General features: G+C 35.1%; 1 protein-coding gene across 2 annotated transcripts in view; it reads right to left on the reverse strand.

The window, feature by feature from the left end:
* Positions 1–21948, reverse strand: part of COL9A1 (collagen type IX alpha 1 chain) — a 236842-nt gene that overhangs the window by 26895 nt on the left and 187999 nt on the right. For both annotated transcript variants that reach the window (XM_075202592.1, XM_075202593.1), the window contains 11 exons: positions 20589–20642; positions 19344–19397; positions 16575–16628; positions 16075–16128; positions 14262–14315; positions 11406–11459; positions 7685–7729; positions 5339–5392; positions 5061–5114; positions 933–986; positions 328–399 (listed from right to left, as the gene is read on the reverse strand). In XM_075202592.1, coding sequence (XP_075058693.1) covers positions 328–399; positions 933–986; positions 5061–5114; positions 5339–5392; positions 7685–7729; positions 11406–11459; positions 14262–14315; positions 16075–16128; positions 16575–16628; positions 19344–19397; positions 20589–20642 — 603 coding nt within the window. The remainder of the gene's footprint in view (positions 1–327; positions 400–932; positions 987–5060; positions 5115–5338; positions 5393–7684; positions 7730–11405; positions 11460–14261; positions 14316–16074; positions 16129–16574; positions 16629–19343; positions 19398–20588; positions 20643–21948) is intronic.

Consider the following 21948-nt stretch of genomic DNA (forward strand, 5'->3'; position numbering starts at 1 on the left):
CTTTATTTAAAATGTGAGAAAGATTTGGGGATTTTAATTTGTATTAGCCACATTGTATATATGTCACATACCATACTCAATAATTATATCCCATATATATGGAATAAAGAAGACAATTATTACCAGCAATTATAAAAACATTGTGTGTACTGTAGAGAATGAAAATTAAATTATATATTTGCAATTTTTGTTTCAATGGTTAAGTTAGGAATTGTTTTCATATATCGTATTGCAATCTTGCATATCTAATTCTCTAATTTTCTATACTGACCTCATTTACATATAATGTAACTTGCCCATTGACATTGATACTGCACAAACACTTACCCTGTCACCTTTAAGTCCAGGAAGACCAGGGGGTCCTGGCAAACCTAAAAACCCAGGATCTCCCCGTGAACCCTTGAAAAGAAATAAATATACTGGCATTCAGTAAAGAACGTACAGAATACAGCATGTGATTGTTATTTACTGAAAGTGGATAGATTGTTAGACTGCAGTTGGGATGCAAATTTTATTATTTTAAATAAAGCAAATAAAAAGATGACTGTGTGCAGCGTTCAGTCTCCGTTTCCCTTGTGAGATATAATCCCCATGGTTTACATTCCTTGTGAACAGTGCATTCTTTCAAACAGGACCTTGTACACCCCTTTTGCTGCTGCTGCTATGTAAATAGTGGCCAGCCTGCACTGAAAGAAGGTATTCATATCCAAGCTCATTACTTCCAGACAGAGAACATATTTTCTTTGCTGCTGCTTGCTATGTATTCTCTCCCCAAAGAATGTACATTGCTTTATTCATATCAGCTTCATTAATAGCAGCATTACTATTTATGTGCAATTTATTTTAATGATGTAACATAGTATGCTACATAAAATAATATATATATTTCTTTATCAAATGTAGCAATCAGTATAAAACAAGGTATTACTTACTTGTTTCCCAGGTGGTCCAGGTGGGCCAACGGGACCTGTCTCTCCTCTACTACCCTTTATAAAGAAAAAATAAAAACATTGATGTTAAATAAATGATGTACAATGAACCTGTATTAAAGCACATGCACACATTGAAAGCTCTTTGACAATTCAATTCCAATCCATATTCATTGGAACTGAAGGCAGTTTTAGTAAATTACATACCCAGCACACTATTTCCAATATATTCTAATTTAAGACTTACTAACTAAAGGGTTTTACATCTCTCTGGCTCTTGGTATCATAACACTATGCCAACGGCATTGGAAAAAACTGATATTTGCATTAATACATAATTTACTGCATTAATTTGTGCAGCTTTATATGTGCTTGAGTTACAGCTATATGTCGTTGTATGTCCTGTGTTGCACTGAATCAATTAAAATATTGTTACATTTCCATATCGGCATTAAGTTTGTCATGTAAAACATTGGGAGCAAGTTACTACAGGATGGTGCAGCCAAGTGCAATGGCTGAAATCAGGGGCTAGCTGACACATTTTAGGGAGAGACTCAGCACAACAGCTATTAGGAAGATTTTAAAGGAAAAAAGCAAAGGTATCCTAGTTACCCAGCCCTAGGTAGCCCACTATAGGACTGGCCCGAGGGTCAGGAACACCTCTGCCCCCCAGTCCAGCCAGCCATTGACTGAAATCCTTAGTACATGATGTCATGTGCTAATTTATATAGGTCTGCGCTTATTTTTGCACAAAACAATAGTGATGTTGTTTGCAAATGTGCATGAAGGCTTGCCCATCTTTGACAAAGAGTAGCAATGCTTTCCAGATGCACAAACTGGGTATATTATATGTATATAAAGTCAGTACTTAATAATAACAATAATAATAATAATATATAGAGATAGGGCATAGCCTAGATATTAGCAGTGATTTATAACAAGAGAGTGGTACGGGAGCATACATTTAGTCAGCAATCCCACTATCAGTAGGTAATCAGTGCATTACACACAGTTCCTACTAATGAGGAAAGCAGCGAAACCACTTTCTGCTGATCATGATACATTGTTACTTAATGCACTCAGAAAGTTAGCAGAGCTAATACAGGCAATGTTCTCTATTATATATCTCAATGCTCTTGCATTATGTAGAACCCATGAAACATGAATGGGCATAAAGTTAGTCATACGATAGATTAAATAAGGATAAGTACACATGCTGTGAGTTCTACATCATCTATCATCAGCCAAGTATTTAATACTTCTATTTAATACTTCTATTTATATTTAAAATAGACTATTCTTTTTTACATCAAACATACTATTAAAACAATTGTTTTTTACTTTTAGAAGATATTTAGAGCCTGAATTTATTGTTAGCACAGCATATGGTCTGTGATTTAAATCACAAACCATTTTGTTTGGCTTCTGCCATCAGTTTAACCGAGACAGACATTGGTTGATTAAAGTTAGTTTGGGATATTATCTTTTCTAAAATTAATAGTTAAGGTAAAATAATAATTGCACACAACAGATGTGTCTATTGGTTTCATAATCACACAACCTTTATCACAAGCTTCACCCATATGTCTTTATGTACATCACCATCTTCATGTATATATTACATTGACACAGGTCAAGCTTAATTTAAGAAGCTATAAACAAAAAATGTATATTTCACAGATGGTTCTCTCCTCCTCCCCAACTAGAAAATTTTCATAAGCCCCATATCTAGGAGCTCCAGAGCGCCAAAGGAACTCACCCCTCCCAGTTGGTGCTGGTACCAGTCATTTTTCGTAAAAAAATTAAATAAATACAGTCCTCAATGCAATGTGTTGATTGAGATAATTAGATGAGCCACATGTTGTATTCATAGAAAGCTGCAGGGTGTCAGCCCCGGAGAAGTGACCCTTATAAATTCCAAATAGAGGGGATTTCCTCTGGAACTACAGGGATCTTGAAATATAGGATGGTTGGGGAGGGGTTTATGTAAAATAAACATTTTAATTATCTTCTTTTGTAACAGTGGAGTAAATGAATGAAAGACAAAAAGTGGGCACTGGTGAGAGTTTGCTATGATAAAATACAATGAAACAATATCCACGGTTAGGATGATGGCAATATTGAAAACTACTAATTATTAGTAGTACTAGTTAGAGGTATGATCTACACCATGCTCCGAAGAAAGGTTTGAAAAGCTTGAAATGTCTAAGGGGTTATTTTATAAATAATTATGTAGAACAAGAATGGAGTAAAGGGTACTTTAAAAGCTGTGTGCTGTAAAGTAAATCATATTGTTTTATATTTTTTCTTTAAAAACTTTTGTTTTTTGGTTATAAAAAATTAAGTTTATTCTTTTTTTTATCAGATTTCACCTTATCTTTACATTTTCCTAGTAAAACATATAATATTATAACTAATTATTTTTAGATAGAATTTGAAACCCATAATTTATATAATGTCAAAGATTAATGAAACCTAACTTTAAAAACTTTTTTTTAAGAATATAGTGTAATTGCTAATCAAAATAATTTCTATCGTTTTTACTTAATTCCTTTTGCTGTGTACACTGTTTTAATTTTTACATCTCCTACTTAGTGGCACAATCCAAAGCAGTCAGGAAACGTATTTGTGTATTAACCTTTTTACATTTAGTGCTAATATTATTTTAATCAACATATTTATCAATGATTTTGGTCTTTTATTTTCGTCAACTGAGTATTGATTGTATAAGTACCAGAACATTTTTGCATGGTACGTGAGTTCTGGATAATTTTGTATTATTCAAAAGGAGCAAGATCAGCTCTAGATAAAGGTTTTTCTCATGTACTCTAACACATTTTGTGCATGATCCAGATCCCTATCATACTCAAAATTCTCTCATTACCCCCTTAACATCTCCACTATACCGTGAAGAAAGCTGTATTCTCCGACAAGAATGACACTCGGCTAGGAAAATGTTTAGGTTCATAAATTACCTTCTGTGAACCCTGCTCTTTGATTTGGCAGCTCTATCTGCAATCTTACTACTGTATGTCATATATATCATATGTTTTTGTACTATGAGCATAATGTTAATCTATATTTTATACGCTACCCTTATCATTACATATATTTTCACATCAAGAAATAATTTACTCACTTTTCTATCCTCGCCTAAACAGTGTCCATGAAATTACAATTTTTCAGTAAAAAAAAACCATCTAGACTAAATCATGTTTATTTACTAATTCATTATTAGTAATTAAGTCTGATGGAAGTTTTCTTTTTGACATGTGTAGCCCGACAATAATGATACTTGCCCTCACCAACGCTTCTGGGTCAACAACCAGCCACATTCCAAAACATGTGCCACCACACATTAGCGATGCACTAAATCCAGTTGCTGAGTTACTATGAAGTGTGTTGTTGTGTAATATACAAATAAAACACACCAATAAGAAACCTATGGTATCTATATTAATACATAATTCAATGATGCACTTACAGCACATAGTGTACTGTAATATACCACATATGTGTGACATAAGACATGTTGGCATGGATAAAATGCACAGGGTTGTGTGCTGTATTAGCTAGACACTAAGGATAATGTGCAAGTTAATGTGGTCTCAATTGATCTGAGATAAACGTGGTGTGTGTGTGTGTGTGTGTGTGTGTGGTAGCAAATAGAGGTAATATCATAAATACTAATAATGTTAAGTGACACACTCTATACATATACATGGAAGTGTGCACAGTACATAAAATCCCTTTGTATTAATTGTTTTAAGATTTTATTTACAGTTCAAAATTCAAAGTCTTTCCTGCATCTTGGGTCAACTATAACTCTTCATATCTCAATAGACTCTTAGAAAAAGAGAACCAGTAAGAGAGAATACAATATTACATGGTTGGTATGTTAAAGGTAGACCCAAGATTAAAGTACATATTGTCGTCTCGTCCCCACTTATGCTGGGCACGAAATGGTGATGATGATGATGTTTGACTGCTATGGGATACTGTTAGTAAACATTCTCATCATATGTTACACCACTATATCATTACATGTTTTTATTTAGAATATTGCATAGGAATTGTATGTACTGGTAAGACCACTCCAACAAATTTTCATTAGCAGGTTTGTCCCCTTACCGAAGGTCCGATGGGTCCTATTGGGCCAACTTCTCCTTGAGGTCCTTGATCACCCTGTTTTTATTATAACAAAAAATAGTAATAAATATATAAAAATATAAGAGCATTAAATAGACATTTACTTTCAATGCATCAGCCAACACCTCAGATTCCAGTGCATCTGTAAAACATAATCCATTCCCCAGCCTGGGAATCCTTGACTTTTAGTACAAATATACTAATTGTCTTACTTTATTAAAAACAAAAAATCATTACAGAAAAAAGAAATTAAATCTTACAGGTTTACCAGAGTTTCCCATTAGGCCAGCTACACCAGGAGAACCGGAATTACCCTGGAGAAAATAGAATAAAAAAAAGGAATTTAGAAATACGGATTAGTAATATATTATACTGAACATTTCCAGAGAACTAGTTTTATCTTTAAATGGCAAAGTGAGTTATGTGAAAGTGACGCTTTCTAATTATAATAAACCCTGGAAATGTGTCATCCAGTGATAATGTCTAAATTGTTCTGAACCACTACCATTCAGATGGCTTTGTGTATATTATATATTTTAATTAAAAAATATGTAAACTGATGTGCATATTTTCCTTTCTAGAAATATAATGTATTATTAATATATCGGGATTAAATCAAACATTTTAAACATATGCATTGTTGCTTTACCTTTTTTATAGGTAATATTACTACTCATATGCTTCAATAGATGGAATTAGGACGAACTTAGCTTAACAATTTGACTGATTTCACGCTCCCTGGTTAGTAAAAATAGATACATATCCTCAAAAAAATTAACTATTCTACCTCCAAAAGGAAACATTTTGGGCCTGTTTCATCAAGGAACGTAAATGCATATATGTGCAGCATTTTGCAGAAAATCGCTCTGCACATGCCCAGAACCGGACTACACGCCAGTAAATGCAGCAACATCCAATTCATCTTCGATCGCAAACGGGCGCGGGCTGGCAGCCCGGGGGCGCACAGGTGGCCGCATCACATGACACGCGATGCGGCCTCGTCATAATGACGCGGACGCATGGCGTGTCATGTGATGCGGCCGCCGGTAAAATTAAGCTATTATTGCATCCACGGGGGGGGCGGGGAGGGACGTACGGCCCGAACAGCCATTAGACTGAGCGGTCCCCCTGCCCCCCGGTTCAGCCCGCCCCTGATTGCAAAGGACCCTTATGGCAGCCTACATTTTCATGGGCGGAACGGGGTGGTGAATGGGCGTATGCATGTTGTCATTGTACAGTAAGGACGTGTCAAGTTCGAACGCAAACAGCAATGTCTAATTCAAGCTTTGGACATCTCTTTTTTTAAAATGTTTTATCACTATATTATTAACAGGTGACAATAATTTAATACTTTTTTGTTTTCTGTGCGTTCTGATGGGACTCTATATGCTGCAGATATGTATTGGATATATCCTGAAGTGTGTTGTGTCTGTCTCAAAACTACAAGTGCCGTATCTGCAGAGTGTACCTAGACTCGTCTTCAACAAGAGATGTTTCTTTAAATCCGCTTCTAGTTGAATACGGACGTGTGTATGCCTGATTTACGTCTCTGTCTGACGAGGACTGGGAACATATTTTCCTTAATGTATCTAAATGTATTAACCACTCTGAAATCCAACTTAAACGTATTCATAGAATATACTTGACACCTGAGAAGATACACGGATTTAAGCCTAATGTATCTAATTTCTCTTGTAGGAATTGTGGTGAGGCTGGGAGCTTATCACAATACTTTTGCAGCTGCCAAATCTTTATGGTCTGAAATTGTTGACCTAATTAATGTGGTGGTGAATATAAGTCTGACCTCTTCCTTGAAGCTGCCCTCTACACTTTTACCAACCGCAATTCCAGGATCATAAGCGATATGTAGTGGGTCACATCCTCATCGCCATGACAGCTGCAATTGTCCAATTTTGGAAACCTCTTTTCCCCCATCTATTTCGGGAGTCACCAAATTTCATGGCAACGGAGAACTTGGGGTTCCCATACACCCCATCTGCCTCCTCTCCCCTTTTCAAATGGCTTGTTTGGAGCAATTACTCTGACCACTTAACTTTTTCCTCCTCTCTGTGACAAAAATGTATTGTATTTTTTCCACAAACCATATTTATATACTGATGTTTTCTGATGTACTTGATTAGCTACAAATACCCCTCCTCCCCACCATTTTGCTGTCTTTTCCCCATTTTTCCTACTTTCTTGTTTTTAGTGTGTTTGTGTTTTTGTTTTTCTCCTGCAAAGTAAAAATTCAATAAAAATCATTTATTATAAAGAAAAGCCAAAATACGCAATTTACGTTCACTTTACATGCCTTAATGAATCAGGCACTTAGTTTCTTTTTCCCTTCAGTATTTGGGCATTTGGTAGTCCTATATATAATGGCACAAAGTTGGCATGGAGATCCATCCATCTCTTCAGTGGAACTGGTAGTGCTAGGTTTTCACTTAGAAGCATATGATAATGATTGTTTAACCCTATAAGCAACATACACTTTGCCACCACACAAAATAATGCTCTAACCAGTAATAGCTAATAACCGGATATATTTTCTTTAACAAAACCAGAATAATTTTTAAATGAACAACAATTCTAAGAAGCATAGTCACCTTCTCTCCAGCTGTTCCTTTTGCACCCGGATTTCCTGGCATACCCTAAAAACACGTACAAATAGAGCAAAATTACTTCTGATCATAAAATACATTAGTTTAGATGCCTGATATAATTGCTTATAAAATGTGCATTTCGGCTATGCAATGCCAAGAATGAATAGAAAGCACTTATCTTTGTCAAAATACATTAGATATGGATTTATCAGTGATGTTTGATATAATTTAATAACCCCACACACATTCCTGGAAGAATGGGGTAACATTTGGCAAACAATAGGTGTGTATGTATGTATGTCGGGTTGTAACAACTATTGTTATGTTCCATTAGTGGTTTCTTTTTGGCAATTGTTTAGTTCTTGCTGAATCTTTCTACTTTCTTTTATTCAGTGACCATAATTCACAGAATAGTTTAAAGAAGGAACATTATGTTTTCCATGATGCGGGTTATGTCATTTAGACTGGGTCACCATGACTTCTTTTAGTATACTACTAATAAGTGATAGTGTTTCTTAATTTATTTTTGAATCGTTGTCCCAAAAAGGTGTCACTTTTGAAGAGTTTATTTAAAATAAAATAAGGACAGAGATGGCAGCCCTAATACTAACTCTGAGAATGTTGTTCTAATACTTTAAAGGTGCACTGAACATAAAAGATGTTCTAATATGAAAACAGAGATTAGAACATCCACAAATAAATATTTGGAAGCTCCTGTATCACAGTATTCAATATATTTCACAAGTTAATCTATTTTTTAGCCTTCACAATGTAGGGTCTATACTTATCAAAGATGTATGTGCTTAATAAAAATATCTGAACATCAAAGATAATTAGCATCTATGCTATCTTCAGTTCTGACAAACTCCTGAAACGTTTACACATATTTGTGAATGTATAATATAAAACAATGTGCATATTAGGTTTAGCGATCCTTTAACTTGAAAGATTTATATGTGACAGGGAGAATTTTAACCTGGAGATAATTGGAAAACAGTGAATAGATTTGTATGGTGGGCTGACATGCAAGTCATAGTGGCTTAGATAGATGAGCCTGGAAGCAATGTTTTGTAAAGACTCGAGTGGGAACATATGGTTTATTAGGATGCCAAATAGGAACATTTTGCAGCAGTTGAAGTATGACATGATGAGTGGCTTTAATTAGAATCTTGAAACAGATTCAGGATATGTTTTACAAGTAAAGGTATCAGAGTGTAAGGATGAATGAAAAAGTTAAAGACTGCGTACTATAACTTTCATTGTCAGATATGTATAATAAGTAAACATTGGATTGCCTAGAGTTCGCACTGTGCTGTCATCCTGGGTCCTGTAGCAATGTGCGACTTGGTAATTTGGTGTACAGTGATATAATGGCAAACAATATCTATGAATTTCGTATTTTATATTCCAAAAAGTTTTTTTCTGCCTTCGGATTAATTTATTGGCTTGTATAGGCACTCCACTTTTACTGAATATTTTACTTTATTTTCCTAGCCTGTCTGAAAAGCACAGAGAGAAAGCAGGAGGCCATGTTACAGTCATCTGAAGGTGACAAGCCCTACTATAAATATGTACATAATCATCTTGTGGGCTGGGATAGTTTTACCAAAAACGAGAAACTATTTTAGTATATTATGTAAATATATATTGGATTTTAACAATATGTACAGGCATTAACCGTAAGAAACACCTACATTAAGTATGACATTAAATATACTTAAATGGCTTCTATCTGCCCATTGTTTGTTCGGTCCATTTGTGATGAATAATGGCTATTCATTTTGCGATTTTTTTTAGCCCGTTAATCTATAGATGTGTTGGCCATAATGTACAAAGTTTACACAGGTATCACAATCACCAAGGAAGAAACGGCTGTTGTTTCTGGTGATGATGATACCAACTAATAGAGCTGTATGTAAGTAGGTTGTAGGCAAATTGTTGGTCAGCATCCCTAGAATCCTGAGAATTGTTGATAACTGCTGTTCTTTTTGACCAAATCAGACAGGAAAGATCACAGCTTGGTCTTCCCTGTCCAAATGCTAGAGCCCAAGACTACAACTACAGGAATAAACACTAAACTCAGTCTGGTACCTACCGTTGATAGTACAGTTTAACACCAATTGCTTGTGAAACATCAGAAAGCTGAGTAGCCCATGCTAAAGATACACCTATTATTACCCCTCTATAAATGTCACCAACTCCAGCCATAATATCCTGTGTAATATTTTATAACCCAAGATTTGTAGATGCCTAATCTACTGTACAAGTGATTCTGTGGAAGTCTTTGCTTAAACTTTACTACCACTACACTACATTACCCAAATATCTAGTCATATTTCACTGTAATGGAATGGAGAAATATATCCATTTCTGTGTATATATTCTCTCCTTGTATAATGTAGGTTAATTGACAACATGTAGTCATGCCCATTGGTGCAAACAGCCTTTCCTGCTATATGATTATTTGGTTCTGTATGTCTTTACCCAAAATACAGTATACAAGACAGGAAGGCCAATTCCTTATTTTGGAGCTTGTGGCAACTTAGATTAATAAGAAACAAATAAAAGACTACATGATCATACATTCTATGAAAACAGTAGCACTTTCTTATCTATATATAAAGTATCAACATGTTTATTTGTAGCTACCTGAATGTAATGAGATTCTGCATCTTCCATTCCACTAGATGAAACTATCAAAAATACCTAACAGCTGCTGAAAACGTTGAATAACAATCCCCACCAAACAGTTTGCAGCAGGAAGAACAGGGCATTATCTCTAATCTCTCTACAATCTAATCCGTACTTGTACATATGTCATAAGTGCACCATTATATAGGTCTACCATCTCTCTTCCTGCAGTAGTTTGCAATGGTTCTGATACATTAAATTCAGCCTTTATAATACTAACATATAGGGGCTTACTTTATGTAAGTAAGCTACACATATTGTACAATAGCCCCTGTACAATTATCAATAGCTAAACCAAATCATTTCAAGTTTAAAAACAATTAGACAGGATTTGAATGGAATAAATAAAGATATGGTTAAAATTTAGACAGGAACATCCATTTTTGGGATCAAGAAGAAAAGTGGTTTAAAATAACAACAAAAATGTAAAAAAAAAAAAATCATATAACCACAGTAAAACACAGTTAAAGGTGTTAAAGTCCTAATGTACAAAGTTTGGTGATCTTTTTTTTTCCCAATTTTAATCAGTTTATTTTTCAAACAAATATTTAGAAAAGCTTCTCTTTTCTTCAGGTATAAGCAATACCCTGGAGTTTATTGCAGGAATGTAAAACAAAATGAAAAATGATACAGCAAAATATAAATTGAGTAAAAGCTAATTGCCTCTGCTACAATTTATTTTGTACATAAAATTGATTATATGAATTGTATTTCTTCTTCCTAGAAATGTTTACTTTAAAAATCAATTACTAGTTTGAGAGATGCTTTAAAAACATAATTTATTTAACTGTTTGCATAAAAGTAAAGTGGCACTGAGGCACATGCTCATTATAATTCTGTCAAATATTAAACTGGTGCAAATAACTATTTGTTATAATTTTATGTGTTTTATTGCTGGAGGCAGAGTTTTTTAGGGGGGGGGGGGGGAAGAGGGGGAGTTAGCTCATTGCAAAGTAGTACGAGCAGACATAGAATAATAAAGCCATAAAAAGTTGTTTACAAAAACTTGTAGGCATATCAGGTACACACTTACTGGCAGTCCCTGAAGTCCAACCTCCCCCGGGGCTCCAGGTTCTCCAGAATCACCCTACAAAGAGATACACTATTAGATATGTAACAGACATAAAGTAGTATGGATAGAAATAGATAATGTTCAAGAGCGCAACATGAAAAAGAGAACCTAATCTGGTGTTTTCAGAGTAAGTAAAATGTCAAGACTAAAAGGATAGATCGAGAGAGACAGACAGACATAAAGACAGATACAGTCATGGCCAAAAATATTGGCACCTTTACACTTTTTTCAAATAACTCACAATTTCCTCTAAACATAAGATGAAAGTAACAACAATACTTTGTCTCCGCAATTCATTCTCTGTCAATATACAGAACCTTTGTTCTTTATTCTGAATCCAGTACTGTATATCTTTATAAATCAGAAAATGAATATAAATGGCATCGACAACATTGTTGATACCCTGGACGTAATATTTGGTAGCACAATATTTGGTTAACATAACTGCAATTAACCTCTCCCTATAGTCATGGATGAGCTTCCTGCACCTCTCTGCTGGCAGATGGATCCACTCTTCTTGTGCAAACTCCTCCAGTTCTCCCATATTTGAAGGGTGCCCTCTACCAACTGCTGTTTTCAGATCTTTCCCCAGATGTTCTGTGGGATTTAGATCTGGTTTCTTTGCTGGCCATTTCAGAACAGTCCAGTGTATTATACCAATCTTGGGTGCTTTTTGAAGTGTGTTTGGCGTCCTTGTCCTGCTGGAAGACCTTCAATCCAGCTTTCTGACACTGGTTTCAACATTGCACCCCAAAATGGCCTAATAATCTCCATATTTCATGATGCCATGCACACATTTAAGGCACCCAGTGCCTGAAGCAGCACAGCAAACCCAAAACATCACTGAATCTCCTCCATGTTTGACTGTGCTCATCTTTGAAGGCTCCATTTTTATTTCTGGTAACAAAAGGATGTTGTGTTTTACCAAAAATCGCTAATGTGGTCCCATCTGTCTACAGGACATTCTCCTGGAAGAAATTTGGCTTGTTCAAGTGTGTTTTGGCAACTCGTGTCAGATTTACCGTACTTATGTCTCTCTCAGCAGTGGGAAGCATGTCATGTCTTGTGTCTGAAGGTCAGCTTGAATTTGTCACTTGATCGAGGTTCTTTCTTCACCATTCTAAAAGCCCTGCGCTAGAATCTTCAGTCAAGTTTTACTTGTGGCCATTCTGATGAGGTTGGCTACAGTACCATGGGCCTTAAATATCCTAATATCATTACATATTGTTCCATGGAAATTGATTTGTAGCCTTGAAATTGTCCATGCTTGGCTACAATAATCTGTATGACCTTCTCAGTCATTTCCCTGCCTTTCTTTCTTATCCCACTGAACATTGTAGTACACAAAACAGGAGAATAACTCCCTTTCTCTACTCAAGCTTGTTTAATGAGTGATATATATTGCAGGTGTGGTCAGTTCTAAAGTGAAGGAGAATCACTGCTTGAAATGTAAGTATTTCTAAGTACTGTTTAAGGATTTCTACATGGAGAAAGCTACAACTTAATACGTTTTTCTGCTTTCTGTGTTATTCCATTGTAAACCAAAGAAATACATATGTGATACCAAAATATAAAGTGAGCTTCTTGTAGACTAGACGTAGGCAACCTGTGGCTCTCCAGCAGTTGTAGAACTACAAATGTCAGCATAACATATCATGCTGGGACTTGTTGTTTCACAGCCATTGAAGAACTACAGGTTTTTTCCCTCTTTTGTAGATCGTGTACTGATGTAGAAAGTTATGTACGCAAGCTAGGTCTCAAAGTATTATACAAATGTTGTGCAAGCCAAAGAAACCATGGGAAATCATTATAAAAAATGGACAAATACACTTAAATGTGTGCAAAACAAGTAACTAAATAAAAAGTGCTGAGCAAATTAACCTTGCTTTTATTAGTTTGAGATTGAGATTGTTTTAGATTGAGTACAATTCTTTCCTTCTACAGTTCAAGTTTGCAATTTTTTTGTGCTATGCCACCTCTAAGTGGCTACTTTGCAGGTTAGCTAGACCAATTGATTATTTTCTGCAGTCAAATTCTGTATTTATATCACTACATTCATAGGTGTGTAAACCATATTTAAAAAATTAAGAGGTCATTAACATGAATTAAGGCAACACAAAACAATTCATTTACTCATTTTAATGACTTTATGTGTCATATTGGTTATGGTTCTGTAAGAACATTGTATCAAAGTGTTTTATACCTCTTTTATGTAATTATCATCAGTACGTAATGCCAGAATAGGTTTTAATGGTATAATAATGGAAAGGATCAATCAAATTCTATTCATAGACTAGTGACACTTCTAAGCTGTCATTAACCTTGTCAGTTTTAAAATTCTGCATCAAACGTTTGACATTTTATAACACTCATTTCATATGGCATAAGCATTATAGAATGTGATATTAAATAATTCATGTTTCATGACATTAATGCCATGTACTTGATATATGGCAGCAGTAATATCACTGGATGTGATGCGGTGCTGAGAGTATAAGTGCCACTCCATTGAATTCCTTCTATAGCAATGTAGCTATTTTAATTACATTCATATTATTTTTCACATTATTGTAGTGTGTAAAAAATAATACACTTAAACAAACTGTGTACAAATTATATACTTACATTGAACTACACAACCATTAACCTCAAACATGAATTCAGGCAGATAAAGCTTTTGGTTCATTCACTTTACCACATCATCTAGTCTAGGTTTTGATTTGACACTTAAAAAGTCAGCTATGGATCATATTATTATGATATCATGTTATCATGGTCATTGATACCACACTGAGCGTTCATTGTTCTTCAATTTACCTTTCCTCCTGGCATACCAGGGATTCCATCACGACCATCTACACCAGGCAAGCCCTAGGCAAAAAATGTTGTTAGTACACTCTGCCACATATGTATTTATTTAATTAATAACAATTTCACATTGTAAGAAATTAATTAATCACAGTACTATGTTTTGTTGTTTGCTCATAAGAGTAAGCTAAGTAATGCAAAATGGTTGGTTGTCTTCAATTCAGTTTGGACTGGGATTTCCAGTCCTTGTACATGTCAGGATCTGCTTGTAAGCCCCTTGCATTGCATGCTGCTTTGCCTGGCAGCTTTTGGACTTTATTATTTGTTTTATATATATATATATATATATATATATATATATATATATATATATATATATTTATATATATATTGTGGCAGTAACTCTATTCACCAGGGGTGCTGCTATTGTGCCTTCTTTGTTGTACTAGGGGTTAACCTTCTCATTTATTATCCCTGGGTGTGTCCCACTTATACCAGTCACTCCCAGCATACATTGCTGGTTACTGTTATCCCATGCCGTTGTTACTTTTCCATGCTTCTGTGCTTCTGATTTGCCTGCTGCCTGGGATCTCTTCATTTCACTTGCTTACCTGCATAAGCTGTATAGCTGGTAATACCTTCTGCATTTCCCTGCTATGCTAATTACTACTCCATTTGGTTTGTACTTACCAATAAACATCATATGTTTCATCATATTCCTGGCTCTTTAGCTGTACATATTTTTTTTAAAATTATTGGCAATTAATGTTTTATAGTTAATTTCATTTTAATATTATGCCAACATTTCTCCTATCAGTATTGATACCAGTGTTGATACTGATGGATAATTAAGTTTTCAATCTGTGACACAATCCTATCAATTATTTTCTTTTTACAGAAATAAACTGTTTCAGTGTGTATATTGTGATCCTTAGAAGAATCCACAAACTAAAATGCAACTTAATCCAACTTTGACAAATACATAAATAAAAGTTCCTATATTCTGATGGGAGTTATGAAACTATCTACTTCATTAATAGTCATTTTATTACCAGTCATTTTAAGTAGTCTGAAATCTGTATCCTTTAATGGTCCTTTACTGATTAGCTGTATTGGTCGGCCACCCAGATGACAGAAAGATTGGATCTTTCTCCCGCTAGTCTACACATTACTCTGATAGATTCAGTTGTTCAGTGACCCACAGGAGAGTAATATCAGCAAATGACCACATTTAAATGCATATCAAGGTCATCAGCAGAAATGTTCATCCTACACTTCAATTGCATTGTTAGCATTATGATCAATTATTGGTGGTCAGGAGAAACCTATGTATGAGCCAACTGTTCTAAAAATGATATGTAGTGTGCATAGAAAAATAAGCCTCCTCTGTGATTAAAATCTTATCTTAGCCTAATTTCTAATAAGCTACCTAAATGTATGCATAAATAAAACTGTGAATCTATTGACAGCTCATTAAAACAACATAATAGCCCTGTAACAGTGGTCATAACTATGGAATGTGGGGTTATAACACTGTACTGTTCCCCAGTTCCACGGAGAGAATGACAATGGGTATTGTATTAAAAAAAAGTCTTAAAAGCCTAGTTTGTAAGCAGACACTGAGCATGAGGGCCTTCCCATCCACATTGCCAAAAATTGGCATTGAGAAAAAGAAAGACCCAAAACGAAAAATATAAGGAAAAAATGGAATGAAAAATGCAGTTTTATAAAGTGTCGTTTTTTGCATCAGCAGAAAACATCCCAACATACGTAAGTAAAGAATGTCTACACTTTATAATAAAATAACAACGTGTGCACATACCGATTCTCCTTTTGACCCTGGCATTCCAGTGATGCCTCTTGGTCCCGCAGTTCCCTGCATGGAGATAATAAAGGATATTGGATCGTATTGCTGATTTTAAAACACCTGTTTGACATTTCTGATTTGAAGAAAATCATTTTAGACACTTTGGTATTATATAAAAAAAAACTGGAGTTAGTTAAAAGAAACAGTTTTAATAATGTCCTGTTTAAAAAAAACACCATAGCTCCGTATTCACAATTCTCCTAAGACATTAATTACACCACTACACTCAGAATGATGAAAGTGATCTCACAACTAGAAGCTGCGACAAGATATAACTTAAAATGTTGTGAATACAGTACACTGTTAATTATATCCCTTTTTTAAGTGTTAGTTTTATAGAAGTTTTTTATTTGTAATATTTAAAGTTACTGTTAACAAATTCCCCCAAAAAACTGATATGGGCGCAGTGTTTGTTTAGCCATAAATAAAAATGAATTCAGTAAGTGTCAACTTACACCGTCACCTTTAGGCCCAGCTTCTCCTATTGAACCTCGCTGACCTAGGTCACCCTAATGAAAGCAGATAAATATTTCAAACATTACAAAATAATCTCATACAGTCACATATACATAGCAGATGTGCGATTGTGTATCTTTGTTTAAGTGCTGTGCGGTATGTAGACTGCATGAGAGCATAGGTTTGTTTGTTTGCATACTCTCAGACATCTACAATAAACATTATTAAGGGAAAACACATCACAACGTGTGAGTTTATCTAACAGTGAAGCTGAGCGGGAATAGAAGTTCTGGAGCAAAACAACCAGCCTTTCACAAAGCACCTGACGGGCACTGTCATGTTCTTTGAGTGTAACTGCTATGAGCAGGGAGCAGCTCTCAGTCTGACATATCTCAATGTGATTTTTCTGCTTGGGATGTTTAGTGACAAATAAATATCAATTACCCGCCCAGCTTTACATTTTCAAAATGTCTCCATGCCAATGATCAAAGAAATAAATAATGCAAGGTTAGCTTTATAGCAGAATTAGTGCATGGTGTGGGGCTTAATGGTTTGCTGACAAATGTACACAGTACAAGATGTAAATATGTATATATTAAACAGTACCTTTCAAGTCAGTCTTTCCAATATAATATGGGTGAGCATAAAACACCTATGTGTTTTTCTGTGGCATACATTTTCATAAACATATTAACCAAATGGCTGCCCCCTTCATTAATGTTCAAGTCAACTCTTCATGTCACCTCCTAAGGAGACGTCAATAGACTTCACACATTGATAGTTATGTTGCAGATATGTTTAAACTAGAGATGTTCAGGCTCTGTTCCCCGAGAACTGAACACACCCGAACTTATCAGATCCGAGTACCGAGCCGGCTCTTTCGCGTGCCCTCAGAATTGAAAAGGAGACAAATCGTCATCATTACATCGTCGGATCTCACGAGTTTTGGATTCTATAAGTATCGCCCTCCACGGCGATCCAGCGCCATTTCACAGAGGGACAAAGAAGGGGTAGCACAGTTCTTGACAGTCTCTAGAGCAGTTGGGCATCGTCATAAGTAGAAAAGAAAGAGGAGGGGTAGCAGTGTTCTTCAAAGTCTACAGTGACATTCAGGAGAGCTCCATTGCTAATTGTCATTGCTGAAATAGAATTAAGGGATCTGGCATGCTTGGTCTTCTAAATCTGCAGTCACATTGTACTGTGTTATATAGGTAACACACAAAGAGGAGAACTCCATTGCTCCATTGCTAATTGTCAGTGCTGAAATAGAAATAATAGGGCTGGCAGTCTTGGTCTAAATCTGCAGTCACATTGTGCTGCGTTATCAAAATGAAATCACAGCAGCACACAGAAGACCAAGAGCACCAAGCAGCTGCTGGCACCAGTCATGATGATAGTAATCCCTCTACGTCATCTGCTAAAGCCTATGCTAAAGTGCATAGTGTTTTTAAGTCAGGGAAGCAAAAATGTAAAAAAACATCTTTCACCATGGTCAAGAAAAAAAGACCTGTAACTATCAACATCCAAAGAATGGTGGAGGATTATTTTTAATTTTTTTAAACGGTATAAAGACAACAGTTTTATTAACAAAGAACAACGTTGCTTGCAGAAGTAATGTAAGCATGGATGCCTAAATAGACGTGTATATGTATTACCTTTCACTTTGCTGCTGTTTCATCAGTATTGCACAAAGTGTTTGTAATCTGCACTTTTACGTCAAAGGTACCTAACTATATTATAATTTTTGGGGAATTAGGGCTGATTCGAAGCTCAGTGATGAAATTGCTGTTTGCTGTAAATAACAATGGCTCTTTTTAGTGCATTGTCTGGCACCCTGGATTGGTCTTGATCTGATAAAAGCACGCATCCTGGGGGGTCAGCACTCGTCGCCATGTATTAGCTGTAGAATTACCACAGTTATCCAAGGAACAAGTGGAGTGATCAAATATATCTGATTTCATGATCTAAGGACAATTCCATCTTGCACCACTTTTCTTTTCTGCCACTGCTGTGTGGCAATGTTTCCTAGATGTGCTATGAACTGCCGTGTGTTTGAGTCATTGCTCTGTCGCTTAGCATCCAGCCAGGTCGCTGCAGTCTTTGTTTGAGAGTGTATGAAAATAATATTGTGACCTGTGAGGTGGTCAAAATTGACTGCAAATTACTTGAAATTAGTGTTATTGAGGTTAATAATAATGTAAGGCCGGGGAGCAAAAATATGTGATTTTAGCAAAACAAAATAGGGATTTTAGAAAACAAATCGGGATCCAAAACACATAAGGGCAGCTTTGCCAAAACCAAAACACAAAGTTAATCCAGATCCAAAACAAAAACCAAAACCAGAACACGGGGGTCAGTGAACATGTCTAATTTAAACCAAAGGTTGTAAGGAAGGAAAATCTATAGTACCAACAATTAAGGGAAGTTTCCCAATAGATGTAAAATAGCCCCCTACACTACTAAATAATTGCATCTGTATAATTTAAAGAGGGAAATATAAAAAAAATGTGTGCAGTGTATATTTATATACTGTACATTTTTGTTTAATGTGCAATGTATTGGTGACAGGCCCCAATATAAAATATATATCTTTAGTGCATTATGGGGCTAAAATCAGCAAGTTTTATGTGAATTGGATTTTCTAGGTACCCTAATAAATGACAGTAACAGTAATAATAGACTATGTTCACAGTGAGATACAATATGCAGCATTTACATGGCCTATAAAGTACTAACTTTATTAGTTCTTCTCTAATAATAACACTTACAGATGCACCAGCCACACCTTGAGGACCAGGCACTCCATCTGTTCCACGCGCACCCTAATAAGTGGACAAAAGCAACAATAACAAAATTCAATACATGTGTAGACAACATATAACTTCATCATGTGCTACTTATAAATTGATATCTTTACTAAACATAAGACTGAAATTACAATTGCTTGCTTGTTCATGAAAAGGATTTTGGTTGTCAGCTCAACACAATCATCCTGAAATAGATGTCCTATAGGATATTATTCTACACGATGATTCTCATTTCAGCAGGTCATACAAATCATTGTGATCAGTAAAAAGCAATCTTCAAAAGGATGAGGTCAACATTGTCAATTAAAATCAGTGAATGATGCAAGTGTGAGCCATTCATAGCGATGTCGCTCCTCATTTTCAAATTTGTGGATGGAAAATAATTTATTAAAAATATTTTCTTATTATAAATACATTTTTTGGATGCAGATGTACAGTACAGGTTCAGGAGGATACCCCTATTCCAAATGGTTCCAGCCCTTTCAGCACACGCTTCATGGAACGTTTTGGAGATTTTTCATCCTTGACTGAAATGCATACCTTCAAAGGTAAAATCCTCCTTTCCAAGTACTACTTACTTTTACTGTCATACTACCCCTTAAATAACTCCAATGTCACCTTTTCTATTTTCCCACCAAAGCATGCCTATGTGATCATCGATTATGTATTTTATATAATAATTCATAATTGTAATTGTTATTGCACTTCCATGCACCAAAATCAAGCAAAAGACATCCCACTAAAAAGCGGAATACCAAGTATCACCGCATCTAGGGAGGTGGCAAGAGGACAAAGGCTATGCAGATTTCCACTAGAACGTTTTCAAATATACTTAGTACTCGCCATGACTGTTAGACTCTGATCAAAGGAAAGCAACCAAATGCAACCAAATCATTTTAGCCAACCGACCTCTCCACCAAATGAGTAGGTTATTAACACAGCTGATTAGATTGCTGCTGCGTCCTGTCCATCTGGATCTAACCTTATTCCTAGATATGAGACCACACTTTATACCATACTAGTTGGAGAGTTTATTTAAAAATAAATATATGTTTAATTTATTTGTAAATTCATTATAATTAAGTATTTTGCATGATTTAGTGTCATTCTTACATTAACAGTATCAGGATCCGTTTATCCTTAAATTAAAGTCATCCAGGATATAACTTTATTGTGTTCCTAAAACATTTTATTATAAGCACTCACCTTGCCACCTTTTGCTCCCATTACACCAGTAATCCCTCTTAAACCTTGTGGTCCCTAAAAGAAATGTAAATATATAGTTATAACAACCTGTAAGCCTATTCAAACATGTAAATAGACATACACAATAGGGGTAACATTCGACTTAAATAAATAAATGGCTGTTGTAAACCTAGTTTGTGAAACCACGGTTGCATGAAAATAATTTTTCAGACACTATGACTATTTATAATTCTCTCCTAAATAAAGCATATTCTAATAAAACTAATGTATGTATAATAAGTGAGTAACTTCAGGCAAGTTGCACTCCTGACCTATGAGCCATGGAATGTCATACTCCAACATAGTAATGGTGATATTGCAGAGGCCAAGACATACATGCGCACTGATTTACAGTCTAAAGGTAAACGTTAATATAGTAAACACTACAGTAAACTTACACTTTACTAAGGTGACTGGAGTTTACGTAAATAAATCAGTATTATGTAATAAATTTACATTTAGGTGAAATTTAAGTTACTTTCTCTAGAAGCACATGTAGCGTACATATGGCTGCCACGTTTTCTAGGAAAAAAATAGCGCTAATTATGCTCCTGCTCTATTAATAATATTGTCCAAACTTTGTAAAATACCGGCAATATTGCCCAAACATATACAACAGGGCTCATTTAATAAAATAATGCAAGCAGAACACATGCTGTAACCTATAGCTGCTATGTATTAACTTTATTTAACCTAACTACACTACTCTGCTAAAAGCTTATAACTGATTGGTTACTATGGGTTTCCTGATACCAATTGTACAATGGCTAATACACCTAATACATGCTGAATAGACTAGTTATTTAGCTATCAAAACACTAATCCAGTCGGTAATGTCACATTCAATGTACATAGCAATATTTACTTGAAGTACAGGGGGTAAATATATTAAACTGCGGATTCATCAAATCACAGATTTTCTGAGATTTTTAATGCCATATTAAAAATTGCAATTTTATTAGAGGCAAAATCTGGTGAGTTTTGCCTTTGATTAAACTACTGTTTAAAAAAATGGCCGTCAAAATTGCAGAAAATCAATTTAACAAATCTACAGTTTAATACATTTACCCCCAGGTGTGGAGTTACTACTACTGTTAAAACTGCATATGTTAATGCAGTAAGGGGTCAAAATAAATTCAGTTTTTGATTATACGCAGTGGTATAAATCTAAATTATAATATATCTAGCAAATTCCAGGTACCAGGAAATGCTCTGCAGATCTTTATATACTCGTAAAAGAATACTTTTCAAAGTATTTGCAAAAAAATATATATGAAAAAGGAACAAGATGAGCTATGAGTTTCCTGAGGTTCTATATAGT

This window comes from Mixophyes fleayi, chromosome 3 (genome assembly GCF_038048845.1).
Source record: "Mixophyes fleayi isolate aMixFle1 chromosome 3, aMixFle1.hap1, whole genome shotgun sequence".
In the NCBI taxonomy this organism is placed as follows: Eukaryota; Metazoa; Chordata; class Amphibia; order Anura; family Limnodynastidae; genus Mixophyes; species Mixophyes fleayi.